Consider the following 23,494-nt stretch of genomic DNA (forward strand, 5'->3'; position numbering starts at 1 on the left):
CTTCGTATTTTGTAATAATTCATAACTATCTCATTATAATTATACCACTAAGCAACTATAATTGAATCATTGTTTTTTTTTTGATAGCTGATGTTGTTAAAGCGGAGGGTCGTCACCTGCGCACGCGCGGGAATTGAGTCCCAAGCGACGATAACAACACACGCTAAAAACGCAAAGGCTTTTGGGTAGTCGCTTGTTTGTAAACAATGACACGCTATACCCATCTGACGCATGCGCAGGTGACGACTCCCCCGCTTTAATTGAATCTCCTGGGACAGACGACTACATATTAATGTTATGGATCACGAGACATTGCCATTCGCTGATGAATGATGTCATGACTCGGGTGAAAGGTTAACTCTTGCTGTGTTGACAATTGTATTGTACAGGTTAGACGCAGTAATATAATAATATGTCTAATGAATGTATATAATGTGAGTCGCGATCGGTGTATAGTGTATATTTCACAAATCTATACTTCGATTTGATGATTTTCCCGAATGCTGACATAACAGGTAACGTTACAGAGAGTGTCTACGGTTGTAGCAGTTTCGCGCTTATGCTGTCACGGTGTTTTTGTAATAATGACATATGGTATACGCTATGTTGTGGTGATCTCCGTTATATATTCCGTGTACGGTGATATGCCAGGTAAGATGTTATTGCATGTTTTCCTGTGCGTTTATTCTCACGCTTACAATGGTCCTTCTGACTTTTGCAAAATCCTATTTCATATAAAGTTAAAGAAAATGCCAATGCAAGATGTCACATAACACAACAGCCGCGGCGGTTCCCAGAAACAACTTTTAACAGTTTTGTATATTTGTTTGTGGCAGGGGTTAGATTACCATATAAAACAACAAAATTCGTTCAACTATTTTAAACATTATGGCCTGCTTTCAATTTTGTTTCAACAATAGATCATTAAATACATGTATGTTAACGTGGGTAATACTTTTGCAGTGGTAGCACGATGGAGAGACGATCTTAGATGTGGTCCTGAGTTCCAAATCACTGAGTTGAACACCACCAGTGAATGTGATCCATACAGCAATACTCCATGCTGTTCTCCGTATGGGTGGTGCGGCTCAACACAATCACATTGTCATTGTGCAATGTGCAACGATTATAGAAAACGTAAGTCAATAATACTAGCAGCACATGTCTAGATCTCTAAAACAAGATAGTTTCGCCTAATAAAGAGGGGACATCATGAGTCGCTGACGTCACCAGGTGTTCTGTACGAAGAAGCACACCTTGCATACTATCATAATTGCCCCATATACTACATAGTGTAATATTCTTTTTTTCGCAAATAGCCGCTGAGATCTCACTGAGAGCGAGAGACCCACAAGACTTGGTTTCGTCTCGTATATAGTTTTTAATTTGCTAACGTCATCGCATTTATTGTTTTCCTGGCCATGGAAACACTAGTATTTGGAAGAGTGGACGCAATGGGGGTAAACAATGGAGAGACAGGTTCTCGCGGCTCTCTCGCTCACAACGAGATCTTGGCGACCATTTTCGAATAAGGTCGAATAATCTTTCTCGTTAGTAATTGTGTGACAGATATGTCCATAGAATATGTCGAATTTGCTAAATCAAGTAGCTTCAATACTAGTTGCAATGTATTTTTTTTACGAAAATCGTCTACAAGCTGTATAATATATACATGTATGCTTCATTAACCTGGATTAGATGTTACTTGTTACTATGAGTTATCACGAGTACATCGCAAAGTATTCACGAATGCAGTACGTAACGGCGATTTTATCGATCGACTCGTAGCGAAGGTCGGTGCGATCCAGTACTGCCTGCAAATGTTTACAATTTTTTATGAAAATTCAATGTCACAGTAATAATTATTTTAATCAAATTTGTGTGTTAAATCATTTAGAGTTGTGCTAGGGATGTGGATTAGTTTACTATTTATGATAAAAGTCTTCTTAATTAGTAATGGTATCTTAGATTTGACTACTAAACTAAGCCGATGGTTCACTGTACGATACAATGATGAAAATGAAAATATGTTCAATTTTTGGTCAAATATATTTTATTTATATCGTTCATCTAACTTTTATTTCAATATGTAGGCTTAGATCGAATTACGGTAACCATGGTAACGCCAACAGTCATCGCAATAGCTTGGATATCGCCACAAGAACTGATTGATCCATTGTATAACATCACCTTAGATATTGAGCCTCTTGATGGCAGCATGGAATTTCCTTTGACTATTCAAGCAAACATCACAGAATTTGTTTATGAAAACTTAGTACCAAATACAGAATACAATATTACTATACATGTACCAACGAACCCACCGCGCATTGCTGCTGTATTGCAAAAGACAGGTACATTAGTTTTTTTTTATTAGTGTATTTTTTTCCGTAAAAAATATATTATTATATATATATATATATATTAGTTTCCGCCTTATAAAACTGTTCGATATTTAAATGACTGTTATTTAAATCACACTGTTGATATAACGGTGCATATTTACATTATTGTGACATACCATACCATACTTAACGTGTAACATTCGTTAACTATAGACGCTGACCCGTGTGCTGAGAACCCCTGCTTAAATGGTGGAACTTGTTTTACTGTGGTTGGACAGATCAATGCTTTCACATGTCAATGTCAACCATGCTATGAGGGACCGCACTGTGAACTTGGTACCTAAATTGTTCTTTTAAAACTCTTTAGTGCCTTGAAAACCGATATTGTTCACCAATATTGTTCATAAGATACGCATAATGCCGTTACAAATAGTAGTGATTTCTCAGTAGTTACAAAAAACAAATGACAATCTAAGCCTGAGTTGTTTTTGTTTATGTCTCACGTTTTAACAGCTACCGATGTATGTTGTTTCAGTATATGATACAACTCGGGTACTACAAGCCCTGCTTCCGCGTGATAGGAAAATTGGTACTTGTATTTTGTCATACATACACCTGTCATTATTGATGAATTGATATTCGAAAATTCCGTCAGTTGTAAGAACACATTATCTTGGGGAAAGAGGGACCTTTAAAGTGACTGAGTTTCTGAAGTAATTGATGTTCTGTTATTTTCTTCATTAAGATCGTGATCCATGTTTTTCTAACCCATGTAAGAATGCAACGGCTACGTGTACTGCAGCGTCCGAATCCTGTTTTCTTTACGAGTGTTTCTGTGAAGATCCAGTGAATGGTTGCTTTGTAGGAGAAGATTGTGACAGACGTGAGTATTGCATAATTTTATATAGCGTGATTGCAATGTTTTTGCTACACTTTCATTCATGATTATTTGACCATTCCATATGTTGAGTTTAACATGTCGCAGATTATTTAGGCCTTTGATATTAAAGTGTGTACTCAACTTTCTGTAAAATAATATAATTATTTATTTGAAAACGATGAGATAGGAAGCTCAATAGAGCTTGTGTTGAAACTGCTGCGCGTGGATGAAGTGAAATAACCTCAAACGAGAACATATTTCGTGTTTCCTTTCGTTCCTACTTCAACTACATCAATTGCACACACACATGCTAAGATAAAGATGTAGATACATGTCCGTGATCACTCGTACCTTAGCATTATGTGTTCGTCTCATTTCATTGTTTAGACAGTGCTGCTGGCTTCACGCTCCTGAAATTTTGGTTATAATCCAGGTGGAACATTTTAAGCGATTTAAAAAGTTTTTATCTGCGTTTCGGTTCTTCCGCTGTTTGATTTGAAATGATCAAACGATGTAAGTGGCGTGTTTATTTGAACAATACTTGTTGAATAAGTGTTAAATACCTGTTTGGCGTATGACAATCTAGAATAATAAAGCGTACTTTGAAACGCGCCAGATGTTTTTCTGCAGGTAAACGGTGAGCCAATATAGTATGAAATATTCACAAGCAACGAACCAATACTACAATACGAACTATGGAAGTTTGATATTCCTTATCAACTGTAAAACAAAAGTAGGATAAGTAATGTACCAAGTGTAAATGTTATATTCGCTTATATAACCGATTAATTTGCCGGTATATGGTTGTCCCGTTAATCACATTTTTGATAATTGCGCAGAACTTTCGAAGATACGACATTTTTTACACTCTAAGTGCCTGTAAACAAGGTCACTCACTACCTGTGGCTAACGTTTCAAGCATGACAAACGATCAGATCGTACATGTGTTTCTGTGCATGACTGTCATGCAGTAATCAACTAATTGATCATTAACTTATTACACAGTACATACACACACTCTATAGGTTTAAACATGCAATCAACTTAATGTGAAGTGAAATAAAAATAACACCGCGCCAATTAGAATATTAATTCATATTCCTTGGAGGTACATACCCAGTCAAAGACACAAAACAGTCGTCAATACTCATATAATAACCAACCTATTAACATGCGTGACAAAACACGACAAGTCGCGCCCTCTAGCAAGGAAGAGCTTCTATGACGTCAACATGACATACCGGTAAATAAATGGAAGAGATATTGCTGTAATCGACACCTGTAGAGTTATTTTGTATTCGCTCATCACTCAAATCTCTCAAAAATATGGAAAGAATATCAACGGTTCTAATGACTTTCATTTGACAAATTTAAGTAATATAAAAATATGGTCGCCAGAGAAAGACTTTACAATAAAGCATAAGAGATTGGTGCTGTTTTCAACTGGTAACATGATATATAATAGGCAAATGTAGTCGTTAATGATAATTCCCTTTGAATAGATAACTTTTTCGTTAAAATGTTTGAAGTTGACGAAACTGCTGAATATGTGTTTGTCTTGACCAAATATGATATGAAGACTGGTAGGGTGATTTGTAGATTATATTCTGTTCATATTAGCATTAGTTTGTAAGGTTTGGTTGAAACGCTAAACAGATTTAAATGGCTCATATTTTAACATTCGAACAGGTTATGATCCCTGCAATCCTAACCCTTGCTGGCCTGGTACGTGCGAGAGAGATGACCTGTTTTGCAGTGAGACGTGCATCTGTCCGGACTGTTATACTGGCCGCTACTGTGAGCAATGTAAGTTGAGGCACATTAAACCCGCCACAATCGTCTCACTGTGTCGTGTTCGATGTGTGTATGGAATCCGTGTAAGTACATTGTTATTTACACTAAATGCGAACGCGCATTGTATGACAATTAAATTAAAGAATTTAATTAAGTTGATTGTATATTTTAAATCGCAGGTTGTGACATATAGCAATAACAGTAGTCTATTGGTATATAATGCCATAAGTAGTCAAGGTTTAATCATGGCTTTCATTAAATATTGACAAGTTACACTGTGTTCACATTGGACTGCTTCCGAACTGCGCCCTAAATAGATAGTTCTAACTGATACCGATGATACACAGACAAAATGATCAAGTTTATTACTTTATGAATAATATTAATGATAACAATGCAAGCTGTCTGTCTGAAGTCCTGTTTATATAATAGAACAGACAAATCTACTCAATAACTTGTATATACATTATATTTCAGTACATGACATTTCGTGTAACATTATAAGAGTTTCACCTGATGTCACTTGTTAATCGAGTGAAATCAAGGGCTAGTCTTATCCACTCCCCTGATGGGGTAGATAATACAGTCGATTGCGATACGAGTATCAACCAGTTTTACGATTAAGAGATAGCAGATGCTAATCTTTTACCACATGAACAACTGCGAGTGTCAAAAAGACAGAGAAATCGTAGTATTACGGAACGACAAAAATGAATCATATTCTTACTTATAATAATTATGCATTGGCAAGTAAGGTCGTCGACGTTTGTTTTTTTTTAAATCGGCAGCAATATTGTTTATCAAAATAAAATTGTCAGTCGCCATTATTATTAATGATTCACTTTTATTGCACCATGTGAGTTGTTATCCAGTTCTGAAGCGTTTTATATCGCAGCGATAAATACGGTAACGTCGCACGTTTTTTCCGCCTATTGTCCGAACACTCATAAAATGATGACGTAATGTGAACATCGTGACGTACGTTTATTGTATTAGCAGTGATATGTCACGCTAAACGTCACAACTGTCAATGATATGCACCATGGTCGTGTTATGAGAAATAATATTGTTTCAATTGTAGTGTTGAAACCATGTGACCCAAATCCGTGCAATGGTGGAATATGCGCACAACAAGGACGCTCCTGTTTCCAGTATACATGCATATGTCCCGAATGTTACAATGGCAGAAACTGTGAAACTTGTAAGTTTACTTCCTGTACAATACTGACAACAAAATTCAACCACAATGTTTAGGTTTGAAACATGTGATGAAATCATTTGACATGAATGAAAAACCAACTAACAAACACAAATAAACACAAATCCAACTAAGCTTGCCACATCAAACAAATTCTGATTCAGAACAATTAGTTTGTCAGACTAAGTCGGTTCTACTTATGTACTACATAGTCTTGCAGTGACCATACCAATGCTTAAATATAATGACGATTTCATGGAAGATCGAATATCAAACACATTATAATCTAAATTGTAGTATAGTGTGTGTGTTTTTTATTCACGAGCTTACAACAAGACCATTATATACAATATAACAAATTACAAATAAGAAATATCTTGTCGATGGTAGTTTAAAGCAATTGCTACTAATACTGTTTGCAGAATAATATGTGAGTGAAAGATATAACACATAACACTGAAATCACGTACAATGAATGAGATTCAGTTATAAATTACGTTCAACCTGTTTTAACACATAAACAGATAAACACGTATAATATATTAGGTGCAACATTGATTATGACGTATAAAGCTATAAAAGTCGTGGACAGCTGCTGCCACTAGTATTTAAAACATTCACATACAAATAAATATATACAAACATTAAAGTATACATTTCAATTATAACACATATTTTTTTTATTTAATTGCATAGTTGTTAGTCTTTAAAACGAATAAAGCCGACTTTGATCGTTTTTTTCCTTTTGTTTTATCAGACATTGAAGACGTATGCCAATTAGACAATCCTTGTCGCAATAACGGAACGTGTCATCCAACCAATAACTCATGTTCAGAATACACGTGTGAATGTCCAGAGTGTATTACAGGAGATGTGTGCCACCAAGGTAGGTCTTTTTATTCGATCTTTCAGGTCAAACTTCTACATAATACTATAAATACATAATTTAAAGTAATGTTTCATAAAATATAAACTTTGTGACATTTGATATAGACATATATAATTACACAATTATATTTTTTTACAGAGGTTAACCCTTGCAGCCCAAACCCATGTCTTAACGATGGGAAGTGTGTTGCAATGAACGACTCCTGTGTTGATTACACATGTCAGTGTGGGCAATGTTATGCTGGAGAACACTGCGGCAATTGTAAGTTTACGATCATCTTGATGTGTATATATACTAATACACATACCATAATAGCTTAGGCAATCTTAAAAACACTTCGATTACAAATACAAAAACAGATCAGGTTCTAATGTTTCTTTTCATATATTCCATATAACTGGTTACATATTCGTGCCAGCATTGCTTTGGCAATGAACATATAATAGTGTGTAGAATAACGATCTCAAGTTCTTACTTATATGTGAGGTACTGGTTCTTGTAAAGACAGGGGACAGCAACGACAAGGCGGAACAGCAACTCGAATCAAGACGATGTATATTCGTAATACGAAAGCGAACATACATAACCAATACCATATAAATATCCTCTAAATTAGCAGGAAAGACACATGTTACATATCGCTAATTGAAAACCAATTGTGATAGGCTGATATATACTATTGGACAATGTATAGTCTAGAAGAATCCGCAAAAAACACATAGAGCTTGACCAAACGTTCACAACACCATATCCATGTATTCATATTGTGTGTTTTATTCCGTACCCGAAAATTTTTTTAAATATTTTCGTTTGATGGAATATGTGGTACAATATGGTTTATCTATATTCTCATTTTGATCGACAGATACCTCTCTATGTGACTTTGCGCCCTGTTTAAATGGTGGAACATGTATTCCTGATGATACGGACTGTACAGCTTATATTTGCAATTGTCAAGGTCTTTGGTTTTGGACAAACTGTGCATGGAATATCGGTAAATTATTTTTTGTTAAGTCAGTAGATTTTCTAAACATACAATGAATAATAATAATAACTTAATTGTGTTTCATGATGTTCCAATGGATATCGAACACGAATAAGTGGCTTAAGAGATGATCGTTGGAAATGTTATTGTTTTGGTCAAGTCAAGCGAATATAACACATAATGGCTGAAATGTATGGCATATATTACCATGTTTAAATGTGTAAGGAGAACCTGGAAATAGGCGTTTCACACTTATCTCAACCATAACGAGCGTAAACTTTATGGTGCGTGGGACAAGGGACTGTTAATCAAGGAAATAGTAAACAAATAAACGATATCAAATAACTTCTTTTATTAACTCGTCACTACAAGTACTCGCGCGCTAAAACTAGTATTCAGGCCTTTTATAGCCTTGGTAAGATCAGCAACCGCAAACAATTTTAGCTGGCTTGGTGCTGATTGGTTCATTTGCTATGAACCATGATTGGTTAATAAGAGAAAAGTTGAACATGTAATAAAGACAAATAATTGAGTAAACACAATAACAATATGTGAAATTCAAGAAAGCACTGAATCACAATTGAACAATATTGATTCAATAATACGAACGAATACCGTGGTAATATTTAGGGAAATAATAGGGGATTATTCTCTCTCTCTCATCGACAAAATGATTGCGCGAACATATCTATATGCGAACGAAACCAATTAAAAACAATAAACTGTTGTGGGAATTCTGACACAACATACAATTTCCTTCATTAATATTTATTCCACGCTTGTAATAATTTTCATGTAATATTTAGGCAATATTGCACATAAGTAATACATTTTACTTTAAATACGGCTTATATATATATATCACTAGACCAAACAATAATACCGATCGTTTGTATTCTGTATTTGTATTTTGTTTATGATAGTGGTTATTATAAATCCACAGTTATACATATGGTAAATAACATGTGTATTAATACATAATGTATTTAATTATATATCATATTTTGCACAAATTGCGAAAATACAGCTATAACTAAAATGCACTCCCAATAAGTTGGATATTCATTTCGAACAGTAATCATAATCATAAATTGGTCGACATCCGGGATACATTTTTGTGCATAGATTATTGATAATACAATAGGTGAAACTAAATCACATAGGAGTTAGGACTACACAATATCTGTTGATGTTGTTGTCATACGTAATCAGGCTAATGTCGTCTTGGAACTTTTAACAGTTTTGTTTATTTTTTTCAGGATCAGCCATAATTGCGGGGGAGGTTTTTATTTTTGTTTTTGTTTGTTTTGTAATTGTCGTGTACAAAAGAAGACAGTTTGTCCGACAGAGGCTTTGTACACTGTGGAAACCCGAGAAAATCCGAACGGTAATAATCGATGTTCGTATAATTAACCGTTCTTTCCCGAACATGCTCAAAGTTGCCAACTCTGATATTCCTGTTCATACTTATATAAAAAAAAGATCCAAAGATAACAATAAATTAAAAAAACACTGTTTAAAATGCATGTTGTTAAACTCAATTCCACGTTGCTAGTCATGCATGATATGCTAATTTCATCATATTCACTATCCAATTGCAATGATATGTATCCTCTGATGTTACAACTAATTGGTGCTGAAATATTGTGCAGTACAAAATGAAAATGAGCTTATAACATCATGGTCCAGGAACTTTCGTATTATTTCATTAATCGTCAATACAAAATTCGAATTATATATCAAAACGACAGCAAGTCCCATATGTTTTTGGGCATATACATAACCAGAATTGAAATTAAGATAATTTGACGATTATAACATATTTACAAAATCAAGTGTTGACCTAAAATCAAATTTTTCCATCATCATTGTCATCATCATATTTATTTATTTATTTATTTATTTATTTATTTATTTATTTATTTATTCTACAGTGTACTACCGTTAAAAGCGGGGATAGTGATGATTTGTGTATGCGGTGAGTACAGCGCAATATTAAAATATCTTTCTTTCCGCCATAGTCTCATTTAAACAATAGTTTTTACAAATGCGTTGTGTTAAGGTCCATGTATCTTTTTTCTCTCTGATTTGACTGATTGTTGTGATAAGATTGTTAGTACACTGTAGCCTCGTTATAACAAACTCTTTGGGGGACATACAATTAGTTTGTTATAGTGAAATGTTCACTATAATGAAGCACATAATACATTGGGTTTGTTGTGAGCGGGAGACACGTTATGTGTTCATTATATCAGGAAGTTCATTATAACGGTGTTATATTGAGGTTAAAATGTAATTTGTTTGTTGACACTCGATTTGTGTTCTCGGAATTTCGCAAAGAACTTGTATCAATGATTCTCGTCTAGGTACTATTATTTGTGATCACGTTTCTCTGTTGTTAACATACGGCTCAGTTATTCATACTCACAGTTTATTTTGGCAATTGCATCTTAAGACAAAACTAAATATTTCATTTACTGTTTTGTCATCTATCCAACAGGGAGATGACAGGTCATGATGTCGTGTCATCCATTGACTGGTCCATTGAACGTTTCGGGAATGACGGCAGCGTATTGCCAATCGGATATGATAACGATCCTAACTTAGAAGCACGTACTCTAGAAAACACCGATGACTCCCCGACATGCTCGGATATTACTCGCAATTTCTTCACTCAAACATCTTGGCACGGACTGCCTCAGATAGCCCGTGCCAATCAAGCATGTTCCCAAATATTCTGGACAGTGCTCCTTGTCATCGCGATTATCCTCGTAACTGCACAGCTGTCGCTGGTTATAAAGCGTTTCTTTAATTATCCAATACTCATCAAAGTAGAAGAGTTGTCCGAGTCAGTATTGCTTTTTCCAGCAGTTACAGTGTGCAATACGAACAAAGTGCGGTCATCGGCATTGGCACGAAGCAAATATTCACCGTTGGTGGCGATAATGAAAGAAGCTCAGGTCTTTCCATATTATGGTAAGTTTGGTTATATATTCTCGATTCAAAGAACTATATTAGTGGCAGACAAATTATTTTTGAAACTGCTTAAAACCCTGCAGTTCTTGTTCCCTGTCGTGTTAGATTTCGACCCAATGCTTGGGAAATACATTGTTTGCTTACACAAAATCAGAACGAGCTGTGCGACGACTGTAACTTTTTAATATATTTAATCGTCTGATACGCTACAACATGTATTCATATTTCAAGACTTGTTGATGATTGTGTACTGCGGTTTCATAAATTATCTAACACAGAATGTAATAAGTAAAAAGTACAAAAGGTAGGAGATAATCAATTTAATTTCAGTGAGTGTGATGGCGTTGTATGTTTCAGTTCCGTGTTTACATGGTGACTTTCTGTGCAACGATCAGATCAACTGTATCAAATCCTATGGTGTGTGTGACGGCGAAATCAGTTGCCCGGATGCTAGTGACGAGTTCGGCTGTGACTACAGTAAGTGTGGATGGTTATATATCCATTTTTTCAAAAACATATTAACCAAGGTGGAATTGCGACTTCAAAACATATCAGCGATGTTACACATTAGTTGCGTCTTTTAAGATCGGAGTTTAATTTAGTATGGTACAGTATCACAAGCAAACGCTCTTTGTGTTCTGAAGTCTGGGCAATACGACTCTGTAAATCATTTCTGTCTATTGTTCGCGTAGGTCTCTTTATATGCAGCGAAGGAGAGTTTAAGTGCAGCAAAGGGGGATTCTATGGAATATGTGTAGATGCTAGCAAGGTATGCGATGGTATTGACGACTGCATTGACGCACAGAGGGAAGATGAAAATCCTGAAATGTGCGGTATGTTTTGAATATTCACATTTAGTTTTCAGTAATGTTAAATTGGCCTGGGTAAAATAGTATCTGTTACCTTGTGAACTGTTTCTATAATATGAAGTTATTACGAGAACACCTCAAAGTATGCATTGTAGACAGTACAACAGAAATATCGACTGACGCGCAGCGGAGGTCGGATGCAACAGCGTACTATCTGAGTTCATACTTTGAGGTATCTTCGTATTAACCTTATTATTATACATCTTTTCCTACCAAGGATACATCATGGTAATGCCGAAATCTAAAAAAGTTTGGAACAGAATAAGCGAACTTCTTTGTGCGGAGTCCGATCAAACCCAGGTGGCAGCCATGTTTTTTGTTTATTATTAGAGAACGCTTACGCGCGTAATCATTCAATATTTGGAATTCGCATTTCTTTATATGGTAGGATGATAATACCTCGTGAAATACCGCAGAATTACGGCATTACGGCATGCTGTAACCTATAGCGTTACAGTGACAGATGTATAATAATAAATATTAATGTCAGAAAACACGTGTTCCCTACTGTTAACAAAAAACTCACTAAACTGTGTAAAAAATAAATCCAAGCTGAGGCCTTGACTATTCTTTCTCTATCCTTCAGTTTGATTGTCAGTCTGTTCTATTCATAACTACTTGCTGACTAGACACATTTTAGCAAATGTACGTTAATTGTAATGGAAAATTAAATACCTCACAGAAAAAGAGCATATGGCTACTGTTACAGTTGACCATATTAATATTCACCAGTGTGATTTCACGCAGCAAACACTATCAGTGACGTAAATGTATGGGTTTTTTTTACTACAGGGAATACACAGCGACGTGATATCAATGATGATGCTTGTCAACAAGGATTTCGATGTGACATGGGAATCTGTCATCCTAATATCCACAGGTGTGATTACAAGACAGACTGCAAGGACAAGATGGATGAAGTCGGCTGTCGATATCGTGAGATAATATTTTGTGCAGCATTTATTACCACCTCACTTCTGTCATGGAAATCTCGTTATTATAACTCTCATATCGTAATGATACCCATTACACACCTTCACGAAATGCCATAAATAACTATTAATAGTAGTTTCCGAATTCTAAATTTCAATTAGCCTTGTTCTTTATTTGTTAACCTGTTATATGGCAAGCGATTCACCAATCAAGAAGTAACAAAAACAAGGAGTTCAACAAGCTACTAGAGTGCCTAGAGATTAGTCAATTAAAACAATATCGGTTTCCACTCTGTAGTTATTGCGCCAATTATTGACAGTAATTGATTTATTGCATTACGTTATTTCGTCTCATGTTCGTGCTTTTATATTTCAATCGGTGTATTCAGGGAAATGCCAGGAATGGGAATATGCGTGTGATAACAAAAAATGCATCATCAAAAAGAAGGTCTGTGATTGGGTAGATGACTGTGGTGACGGAAGTGACGAAGTACAGTGTATCCATAGTAAGCGTTGTTGTTCTGTGTCTGCTCGAAAACGATATAAATTGAAGTTTATTTACATGTTAAGTTGAATGATCGTCTCTACAGACAATATCACTGATGTGTTGTTTTCTCCAGATCACTGTAAAAATGCGGAATTTTCGTGTAATAATGGTCAATGTATTGACAATTGGAAGGTGTGCAATGGATACACTGACTGTATAGATAAAAGCGACGAGGAAGCAAACTGCACCGATGTCCGTAAGTAAAATTTTAAACTAGATGCAGAAAAGTGTGTGTTAAAAAAAAACTGCATTGTGTATCTGTGCTTATCATATGTTTTCTGGTGTTGGATTTTTTGGTGTGATGATGGTTGCATTTTTATATTTAAATAATGGCAGGTGTTTTCCAGGAAATTACCGTTTCTATATTTTTAACTGATAGTAAAATGAAATGCCGAAAGACATGTAAATAGGAATATGTACTAACTAAACTGCTACCTCTTAAACGATATTTGTATTTTTTTTAACTTAAATAGTTTTTAACAAAAAATATATTGAGAAACACTGAAGTATGATTTGAACAGACTTAAGGAATTCTCACGTAAGAAAATATTTCGTTTTCATGGTTTAGAAAATCTTTTTTTTCACGGTGGTCCTATTTTTGGGCGATGTTGTATAGATCTGCGGCGACTGAACACCTCTTCTTTTATTACGCGAAATACAATTCATCCCGTACAGGGTACACAATATCAGAATGCTGCTCCACTACATAAACATTATAATGACCTAAGTGGTTAATAACAACATTATTGCGGCCTAGTTGAAAACACGTGTTTTCTTTTACTCTGTCACAACGAAATATAATTATAACAAAACAAAAGACAAAAAATGGTACAAATAATGTTGTAGAATTTGTGACTGCTTCGTGTTTATGTCTGGTGGGAACTTATAAAACTGTCAACACGGTGCAATTCTGCAAAATAATAATTCGATAAACGTCATTAACGGTTGCCAAGGACAACGCCACCATGTGTTAAACGTTCGAATGACGCATATACAAATGGCGGTCGGCGTTCAGACTGATAATGCCAATACATATCATAATACATTTTATCATCATACATTTTATATTTTCTAGATTGTGTCGATAATTATGAGGCATGTCCCTATTGGGCAGCACAAGGTGAATGTTCCCAGAATTCTTTGTTTATGAAATCAAGGTGCCAATTAAGCTGTGGGATCTGTGTTGGAAAACAAGGTAGGAGACGATGCTCACGTGTTTATGACCATAACATTCTTGTGATCAAATTGATTGAAATCAATTATATAAAAAAGTATTGAACCATAATATGCCATTCTTGCTCATGAATATACATAATTCCCCGTCCCGAATATACAGCCAACAACGATTTTCCTAGATAAAATTGTAAATATCTTCTAATAGATTCTGTCACATTGGCCTGATGTTTTTTTGTAAGAAAACTACAAATAACCGTGAAATATCTGGTTTGATTCTAGTGGTTGTTGGCAGTGATGGCGAATGTCCCAGTGGCTTTTTTAAATGTCGCAGTGGATATTGCATTGAAAGTATTCGATACTGTAACAATGAACAAGAGTGTAACCAAGGCGAAGATGAGTATTGGCCATTATGTGTACATACTGGTAGGTAACTTTTAAATACATATACAATAGGACTGAACCAACTTCTGAGATGCGATTTTGTTGACGGCGAAGTCTGTAACGTTTTAAATATATTTTTTGAGAAATAAGTTCTCAAATTTTAGTTCAAAATATACATATAATAATATATATCGATCGCTTTCTGTTGTCAAAAAAACAATCTAATATTTATTTAGAACACACAAAATGGAAACAATGTTGTTGATATTTGTTTCCTCTAAATTAACATGTTTAGGTAAAACAATAGTAATTGTCAATACATGTTTGTTAAAAATATCTGTTCACCAGCTGTTTTCTCTTTTTTGGGCCGTTGACAAACTGATTATGTTTGTTTTCTTCAAATTGTCAGAGATTATTGTATTTGAATACGTTCTGTTAGTAATGGGAGACGAGACTCGTTTGACAAAATGATAGCGATGTTTAATTAAATAAAAATAGCATCAGTTATTTCACATGCTCATTTTATAGAATCGGCAGAGATTGCTAGTCCATTTCATGAAGGTTGGCAGGATGAGTACTTGGATATTACTGAAGACTCTGAACAGCTATTTGATGAGTTCCAGGAATATTACTACACAAATCCCGGTTTCGATAGAGTGGGGCGAGAAGATCCAGCAGATTGGAAGGACTTCGTAACATTCAGCTCGACTCCAGACTACAGTGATCTTAGAAATGTGTTAAAACTGACAGCAGAAGAAATTCGCGAATACGGGCACCAATTTGAAGATTTCATTCTGCAATGTACTTTCAATGGTGCACCGTGTGACCCGGGGTAATCGATAGGTTTATTATATTCCGAGTTAAGAGAACTACAGTACTATTTACCTAAACTAATGTTTATTGTAGTTTTTATTTCGACTAAAACTTATGTACATAGTATACCTGATTTTAAAGTTAAAGTGTAATCTAATTTTGAAATATGATTATGAAACTGGCTTACTGGGCATTGGCTGGCTCTTCTCTTTTGGTGCTAAACATTTGAGGTAGCGAGACTATTATTTGCATACTTGTTTTCATCTTCTAATTATGACTAAATGACTACAAACAGATCCAGGAAAGTATATATTTTTGGAATCGCCAGACTTCAAGCTTTTCAAATGTATATTTTTTCATGCCCGTATCTGCATTCTACGACGCGTTACTCAATCAAAGGTAAAAAATTACTTTTTCTGTAAAAAAAATAATTACGCATTTATGCTGGTGATAAGAAATTAGTTTTTCACTTTTCCTAGTTTGTTCAATAGTCTGGTAAATTGAATGTGTCTGGTCAGTTTTATTCAAGCAATGCGTTTTAAAAAGTAGTGTGTTGAATTTTAATTTCCGTTTTAGTCACATTGCCCCCAACTCAAACTACAACACGTTGGTAAATAATCCACGAAATAGTATGTCTGGACACATTCAAGTTCCTCTCATTGTCACCTTAAAGTTGTGTTAATTTTGTGTTAATCCTACGACAATAAGTATACGTTATTTTTTGTTAAAGACCTTGTATTTTGAAAACAATTAACTCCTAGAAACTGTCCATGAAGTCACAGCAAAGATTTTCAAGCTTGTTTATCGACACAATCGATTTTTCTCCCTTCAAGGTCTGTTTTAACATGTGTAGGAGCATACAAATGTGCAAGGCTCGATATAGATCCAATTTTAGCGTATATTTCTAGCTAAAGATACAAATTGACCCAGGTCGTTAACATTTCCCACATATTCTACGTTTAGATATATTTAATTTCCTTTAATTCTTGCAGAGACTTTGTTACAATACCGAATGAACATTACGGTAACTGCTTTATTTTCAACGCTGATCTACACGAGCAGAAAAAATCAACTCGATCTGGTGGCGGTTCTGGTGAGTTCAACTCGTCAATGTATATTGTTCTTATTACAATTATTGAAGATTGTTTATTAACATCCAGAATCAAATGTTTGCAATATTTCTACGCAGGACTGTTATTAACAGTGTTCACGGAACAAGAAGAATACCTGGGCATGTATGGACAAGAGTCTGGTGTGCGTATCGTTATCCACCAGCCCATGGAAGTTCCATCACCTGAAGAGGAGGGCATGACGGCAAAGACGGGTTCGGTGACATCATTTGCCATTAAAAAAGTGGGTACAGTTAAATATTTAAGCGGGAGAGTCGTCACCTGCAAATGTGGCAGTCTGCCATAGCGTTTCGTTGTTTACAAACAAACTACCGATGAGCCTTTGCGTTTTTAGCGTGCGTTGTTATCGTGGCTCGAGACTCAATTCTCGCGCGTGCGCGGGCGATGCCCCATTCGCTTCAAGTGGTTGTTGAAAATAGTTAGAACATTGGGATTACGACGTAATACTTGCAATGAACCGACACGATATAATACAATTACTATACATTTTATAACACGTTTTAGTCCGTAGCACACCGTTTGCAAACACCATATGGCCAAGACTGCAAACCCAATGTTCCTGACGATGAAGGGTTTCTTTATTCTAGAAAGGTGAGTGGTCAATCACAATGGGTTGTGAAACACCTGATACCAAATGGTGGTCGTACATTCAATGTGGCATTTCGTTATTAACGTTAGAGTAATCGCAGATCGGCTGAAGTGCATTTGTGTAACTTGTGAATTATCAAATTGCGGGGTTTTTTGCAGGAATGCCAAGTAAATTGTCTGCATAAATATATGTACATCTACTGTGGATGTCTTGATACATTCGCCGGATCGCCTCGTTGTCTTATGTTGAATAAGACTCAGGGTAGGTAAACTGTTTACAAATCCCTTTGAAATGGAAACCACGTTGATTGAATCTGAGTATGTGCATATAAACAATTCACGAGCGCTTTTGGCTCGTGTGATTTGCATATCTGTCATTGAATAACATACTATTTTGTATATCGCCATTGATAGTATGGGTCGTCAGACATGTCATAGCTATCACAAACGTTCATATTATATATAACCATTTTTGTTGTTTCCGGTGTTCTATAATATTAATTATGAAGAATTTTCAACGTATGTATGAAGTTATCTCGTGGAAAACTACACAAACACCAAATAAACTGGATTAAGTTTTGTTATTATTGTTGTTTTTCTTTGCTTGTTTGCAAAGTAAACTGCGGTACATATATATGTAATAATGAAATATTATACTGTATTGATAGAAAAAAAAAGCACATCTAGTGTTTACATTTCTCCAATCCTGGCAAAGTAAGACCCGCGCTTGTTTATATGTTGTGATTTTCTCAACAGAAATGTGTCGCCAACTGATCCATTTCCTCCACGAGTCATCTCAACTACCATGTGATGAATGCAAACTATCGTGCAAGTAAGTGCATGCAAATTCAACTTGTTTTGAGTAATGCTTTCCGTCATGCATAGAACAAATATGTTAATGAAACTCTCAGCTTTCGTGAGCGCCATTGGAAACTAAAACCACGTCTTATGAACTTCAAGCATACGTTTTCTCGCCACTATTTGAATTTCATTTACCCCTATATTAATCCATGTAAGATCCATGTTTATCAGAAGTGTAGTTGTCAGCACCTTATTAACGTTCTGCTGTTTAAATTCTATTGGTTTTGCCCAAACTTCAATAACCAATCGGAATAATTACTGTATGCAAGGCATTCAATGATTGGTTGACTAGTCTTATTATTTGAATTCTCTATGTAGTTTGTTTAGACCTTTGGTCTTTCACAGTCAGAAAATTGAAATATATAATTAAAAAAAAAGAAAAGAAATAAAAAGAAAAGCTGTTCGATTACTAACAGGAGCATTTATTGCTTTGTTTTGATATTACAGTGAAATTACCTACGCAAAAACAATATCGCATTCAACATGGCCGTCTGAAATGTACCTGGTATGTACGACTATTTCGTCTATTTGCAGATGTACGCATGCGTATTTATACCTTTGTTGCCACACGACGTGTTGTGAATGATTTTTTTTTGTTTCTTTCATAGGCCCAACTACTAAAAAATATTCATTCCATCAACCCCAAAACAAAAAGTATAACAAATCTCCAGAGTGCTACGTAAGTATAACGACGCACTCCAGTGATACAAATACATGCAATTCAAATTTCATCGTATTAAGTATAATACGATAATTAATTACTTTGTGCTTTAATTACTATCTGATGAATCCACAACATGTGTTGTCAAAACACCTCCTCCCGTTCCAAACGGAAATTACACAAGCGAACGCTTACTTATTTTACGTTATTTTCACTCCACAACAAGGGGTCCTTTTGATCGTCACCTTTGCTTGGATACGCGGTAATTCAATAAATCTTCAATTACAGACAAAATCTTGCGAGTATTGCTGTTTATTTTGAAAGTCTATCTGTTCAACGTGTATCGGAGGTACCGGCCTATCAGGTAGGAACTTTAATTATAGCTAACGTGGTGTGGCGTTAGTTGTAAATTGGTGAACTTTTATACCATAGACCACGCCATAACTAAGTTACGAACACCACGAACATTCTAGAACGCCCATTGGTCAATTCATTTGTGTAGGGTATTTCTTTTCTTTTCTGGGGTCACAGATTGAAGGTCGTTTTAGAGAAAATCGGTAATTAGCTTAAATCCAAGATGGTCGCCAATGCGCTACTGGGCTTACCTATTCTGGTAATTTCCATATTATATGCATGCTCAACATTAATGCTATAGAGTATTTAAACGCTAGAATAATGACAACACTCGTGTGCATAATTTGACAAAATTGTGCATAATTAAATAAAATGAGCCAGGTGAATTTAACAAAAATGTGAGAAAAATGGGTAATTTACATACATCTAATATGGCCGCCAATACGCTCCTAATCATGCTCTGGTTATTTCCTACTAGAATGTTACATAATAACGTGTTCTAAAATACTCGAACTGTGACGAAAATATTTTATCATTTGATTCGCTATTGTCAAACTTTGGGGCTGAGTTCTGAGATAACAACAACTACACACAACCTAATAAATTCAGTCTTATTTCTACTGTAGGCAGAGTTGGGAGCCAAAGTCCCCGTTACGCGTGTCACTGACAACACTAAGCAAAAGCATATGATATGATACATTTGGAGGTCTCTAGCATAAACCGCACCTTCAAAAGTTACAATAAACAATTACATGCTAATGATAAACACTAGCCAATCATAGACTCATAGGCTCAACTTAAAGTTTAGATCTAATGATAGCGCATATGCCAACAATTCCACACAAATATTGTTTAGGACTACCTAAATAATTGATGACACCATATTGCTTCATACACAACTCATATTATGATTAGACAATTAAGTCATTTGCATAATTTCAATTTGGCTACTCAATTTAATATATTATATCATATTATCATATATATAATTTATCATTGCGATTTTTGGGGTTACTATATTGTGACCAAGTTGTTGAAATAATATAATATACAAAATGAGGTGATCAACTTATCTATCATATCATGAGTGTATTTTCTATCAAGGTTGGAGGGTTATGCTTATGTATTATGAGGGTGTTGAACATTTTCCATAAGTGTAGGGAATCCAAGAAAGCCATCACTGCACTACTGCACTATTGAACATACGCCAATTTCAAATACTATATTAAAGAATAGTATGCTCTGAAACGCAGCTATAGCTTTTGTTATTAAATAACTATAATTTGCATAATTTCAATGAGACCACCGAATTTCACCTTATTAGAATATCGCATAGATATATTGACACGTCAATTTCACTGAGTGTTGTGATGAGCTATACGGATTTACCTGTAAATGAATACGCAACTTGTGGTGCCAGTGAGGGATTACGGTATACTGTGGGTTGGAGGAACACTTTCTAGAATTAATTGACAAACTCTCATAGAGTATAAGATGACCAGGTAAAACACCCTAGTATATCAATTCCATGAAACACTGTTACCTAGGATGCGAGTCAGGGTGTGAAGTGGGCACATCATATGGTAAAAAACAATAAATTATCTCCGTACGTATGCAATGACTAAAGCAAAACTGTTCGGAAAAGATACTGTCCCATGTGTTATAGGTTACACCCTCATGTTATTTTAAAATATTAAGGTTCAATAAAAGTGGGCCCAATATTATTTACCTCTATCATCACAGTGAACTGTAATAGTTGTGTGCAACTTGGAGACCATATTAAAATTGCAAATGAATTAGTTATCTAATCATAACAGAAAGATTTCTAGCGTTCAAAAACATTATATAGTAGTAATTTTGAGCATGCAATTAATAATTCAATTAGTGCGAACTGATAGTATGATCAGTAGTACATTGGCAGCGATATATGCTAATTACCAATTTTCTCCACATTTTTTCGAATTCATCTGTTTTGTTTAGTGTCATCATATTATCTGAAACAACCTTCAATTCAAAGTATGGACTTTGAGGGACGAGTTGATGAAGCTAAATGTTGTGCTTCCAATCATACAAATTCGTAATGTACACAACAATGCTCCAAGAAAATCTTTAGTAGCACCCATCCCTGAGATGTTACCGATAAGCAATTGTTTCCGTCTTTGGCTCATGGACTAATTAGCATAACTACCAGCACAGTTGAAAGGAAGAAAGTATATTCAATTTCCGAACACTTCACTTTAAATAACTGTATATGAAAAGTGTGCCTTTTATTAACTCCATAGCAACATTATTCTTTATGGACTGTATCTAGTCCATAAAGGTTTTATCATACAGTTTAGGTGTAATTACAATTTTACCATGACGTGAACTCAAATTCACGACGTAATTTAAAATGACGCGTCTTGATTTGATTGATGAAAGCTAGGCGCGCTGAACCTGACACGATATGGGAAATTTCTGTCCTTGTGTGAGGGCGCACTTCCGTAGCGTTACTAGATGTATGATTAACTCCAGTTTCCATTGGTTACATGCCATCGTGGTGCTATTACTTTTAAATCACTACGCGCAGTGTACTAAAGTTATTTTATACGCGCCAAGGCATATGGAAAGAAGTCCTTCCTTTTTCAATATAAATAGCTTGCTAAATATGTCTCCTATATAGCGTGAACTAAAGAAATGAAAAATGTGTGCGCGAGCGTGAAAGAGAATGAAAACACCAAAATGAGACAAAGATGTTCAATACTTCTGACGCCGCAAATTTATAACTTAAAACTTTCTGTAATTATACTTTTCAAGTTGAAGAAAAAATAAATATATACTACAGTCAGAATTGTGTATGCAAATTACAACATAGATATTATTAATATTTTATCTAGTCGCCCGTGAAAACCAGTGCCACCATCGAGTAATAACAGGTACACTCCATATATATTTATTAAAGTAACTGTATAGTATTACTATTATGCCAAGAAATCATCTTAATTTAAAAATCATTACTCATCCTTGCTGGTGACATTTTTGCCTAACGCTCAGTGAATGACGTTTACACAGCGCCATCATATAACGGAATAGAACGTTTGAGGGAACTCTGTAATTTGCCGTGGTGGTTTAACGAAAGCACGCCTTTCCCTTGACAAACACAATCAGATCAGACTGCATCACATGCGCCATTTCTAGTTTTGATTCAGCTAATCACGTCGTATTAATCCTTATTCAACTACATAATCTTTCTGAAACCTCTTTTTTTTATTTACAATACTTGTTTGCATTCTGGTTATTAGGAGGAAGACCTGGCCAGTGACATCGGCGGTCTTCTAGGTCTGTACATCGGAATATCAACGATAACTATATTTGAATCGTTCGACTTTCTTTTCGACGTAATAAGATTGTGTCTGCATAAAACAATATACAGGAAGCGAGCAAGTCGACCGCCTCCAGTTGCACATTCAGACTAGATAGATAAATGTATTCACGTGTGTATTTATCCGTACATGTATCTTACAGTTATTTGTGTTCATTAAAGTTGCCAACTCATTTGTTTGATTCATGGCATAAAAAAACGTGTATATATAACGCATGTGGAATGACCTTATTTAAATATTCCTGTAATTTATTATGCATGGTATTCATAAGGAGCAATCTAATCTTCTAATGCAGAATACTGGAATAGCAAGCTGTGTTCACACTGTAAAAAATAGGCCGTTATTTGTTGTGTTATTCTATTTGTTCGATTAGTTCTGTTTTAAAATACCTTTGCGTTCACACGTCACAAATTCGCCGTTGATTTCGTCATATGTGCCGTTGTTTAGCGATTCATCTAATGCTGGATGATTAGATAGACATGGGCAACATCTAACGTGCACCAACCTGGGACTATCTACCAGCCACTGCAACGAGTAAGACCAAGAAAAAGAGCAAATTTATTTGTAGATAATTACTAAAACATTGTGTCATGTTTTATTTTTGTTTTGTTTTTACTTACGATATTTTATGTTACAAGGATGTAAAAAATGAAATAAAAATTAGGGTCACTGTCGGAGAAAATCAATGTAAACAATTAGATTAAACGATTAACATTTGTCTGTTTTTGGAGGGCATTTCGCAACCATTGTATT

The 23,494-nt window shown here is 35.2% G+C and overlaps 1 protein-coding gene across 1 annotated transcript; it reads left to right on the forward strand.

Moving 5' to 3' along the window:
* Nucleotides 1-584: 584 nt before the first annotated feature.
* Nucleotides 585-22,952, forward strand: LOC100366994 (uncharacterized). The gene is made up of 30 exons (XM_078005881.2): nt 585-651; nt 964-1,137; nt 2,094-2,354; nt 2,559-2,681; nt 3,091-3,228; nt 4,915-5,031; nt 6,101-6,220; nt 6,975-7,103; nt 7,245-7,367; nt 7,972-8,100; nt 9,351-9,478; nt 10,026-10,069; nt 10,592-11,067; nt 11,425-11,544; nt 11,760-11,900; nt 12,729-12,872; nt 13,258-13,374; nt 13,489-13,611; nt 14,491-14,610; nt 14,871-15,014; nt 15,501-15,804; nt 16,778-16,878; nt 16,975-17,138; nt 17,420-17,506; nt 17,663-17,765; nt 18,260-18,335; nt 18,812-18,869; nt 18,973-19,043; nt 19,314-19,389; nt 22,661-22,952. Exons 1-30 carry the CDS (start codon nt 585-587, stop codon nt 22,832-22,834), a joined length of 4,152 nt encoding a protein of 1,383 aa, XP_077862007.2. The 3' UTR covers nt 22,835-22,952.
* The last annotated feature ends 542 nt before the right edge of the window (nt 22,953-23,494 follow it).

The sequence above is a fragment of the Saccoglossus kowalevskii genome, chromosome 9, assembly GCF_978046115.1.
Source record: "Saccoglossus kowalevskii chromosome 9, keSacKowa6.1, whole genome shotgun sequence".
In the NCBI taxonomy this organism is placed as follows: domain Eukaryota; kingdom Metazoa; phylum Hemichordata; class Enteropneusta; family Harrimaniidae; genus Saccoglossus; species Saccoglossus kowalevskii.

Excerpts from the sequence above, each read along its gene's own strand:
- LOC100366994 (XM_078005881.2), top strand. The coding sequence starts at position 585 with ATGACATATGGTATACGCTATGTTGTGGTGATCTCCGTTATATATTCC. Across the intron at positions 1,138-2,093 it reads GTGCAACGATTATAGAAAAC|GCTTAGATCGAATTACGGTA; the intron begins GTAAGTCAATAA and ends TTCAATATGTAG. Across the intron at positions 11,068-11,424 it reads TCAGGTCTTTCCATATTATG|TTCCGTGTTTACATGGTGAC; the intron begins GTAAGTTTGGTT and ends TGTATGTTTCAG.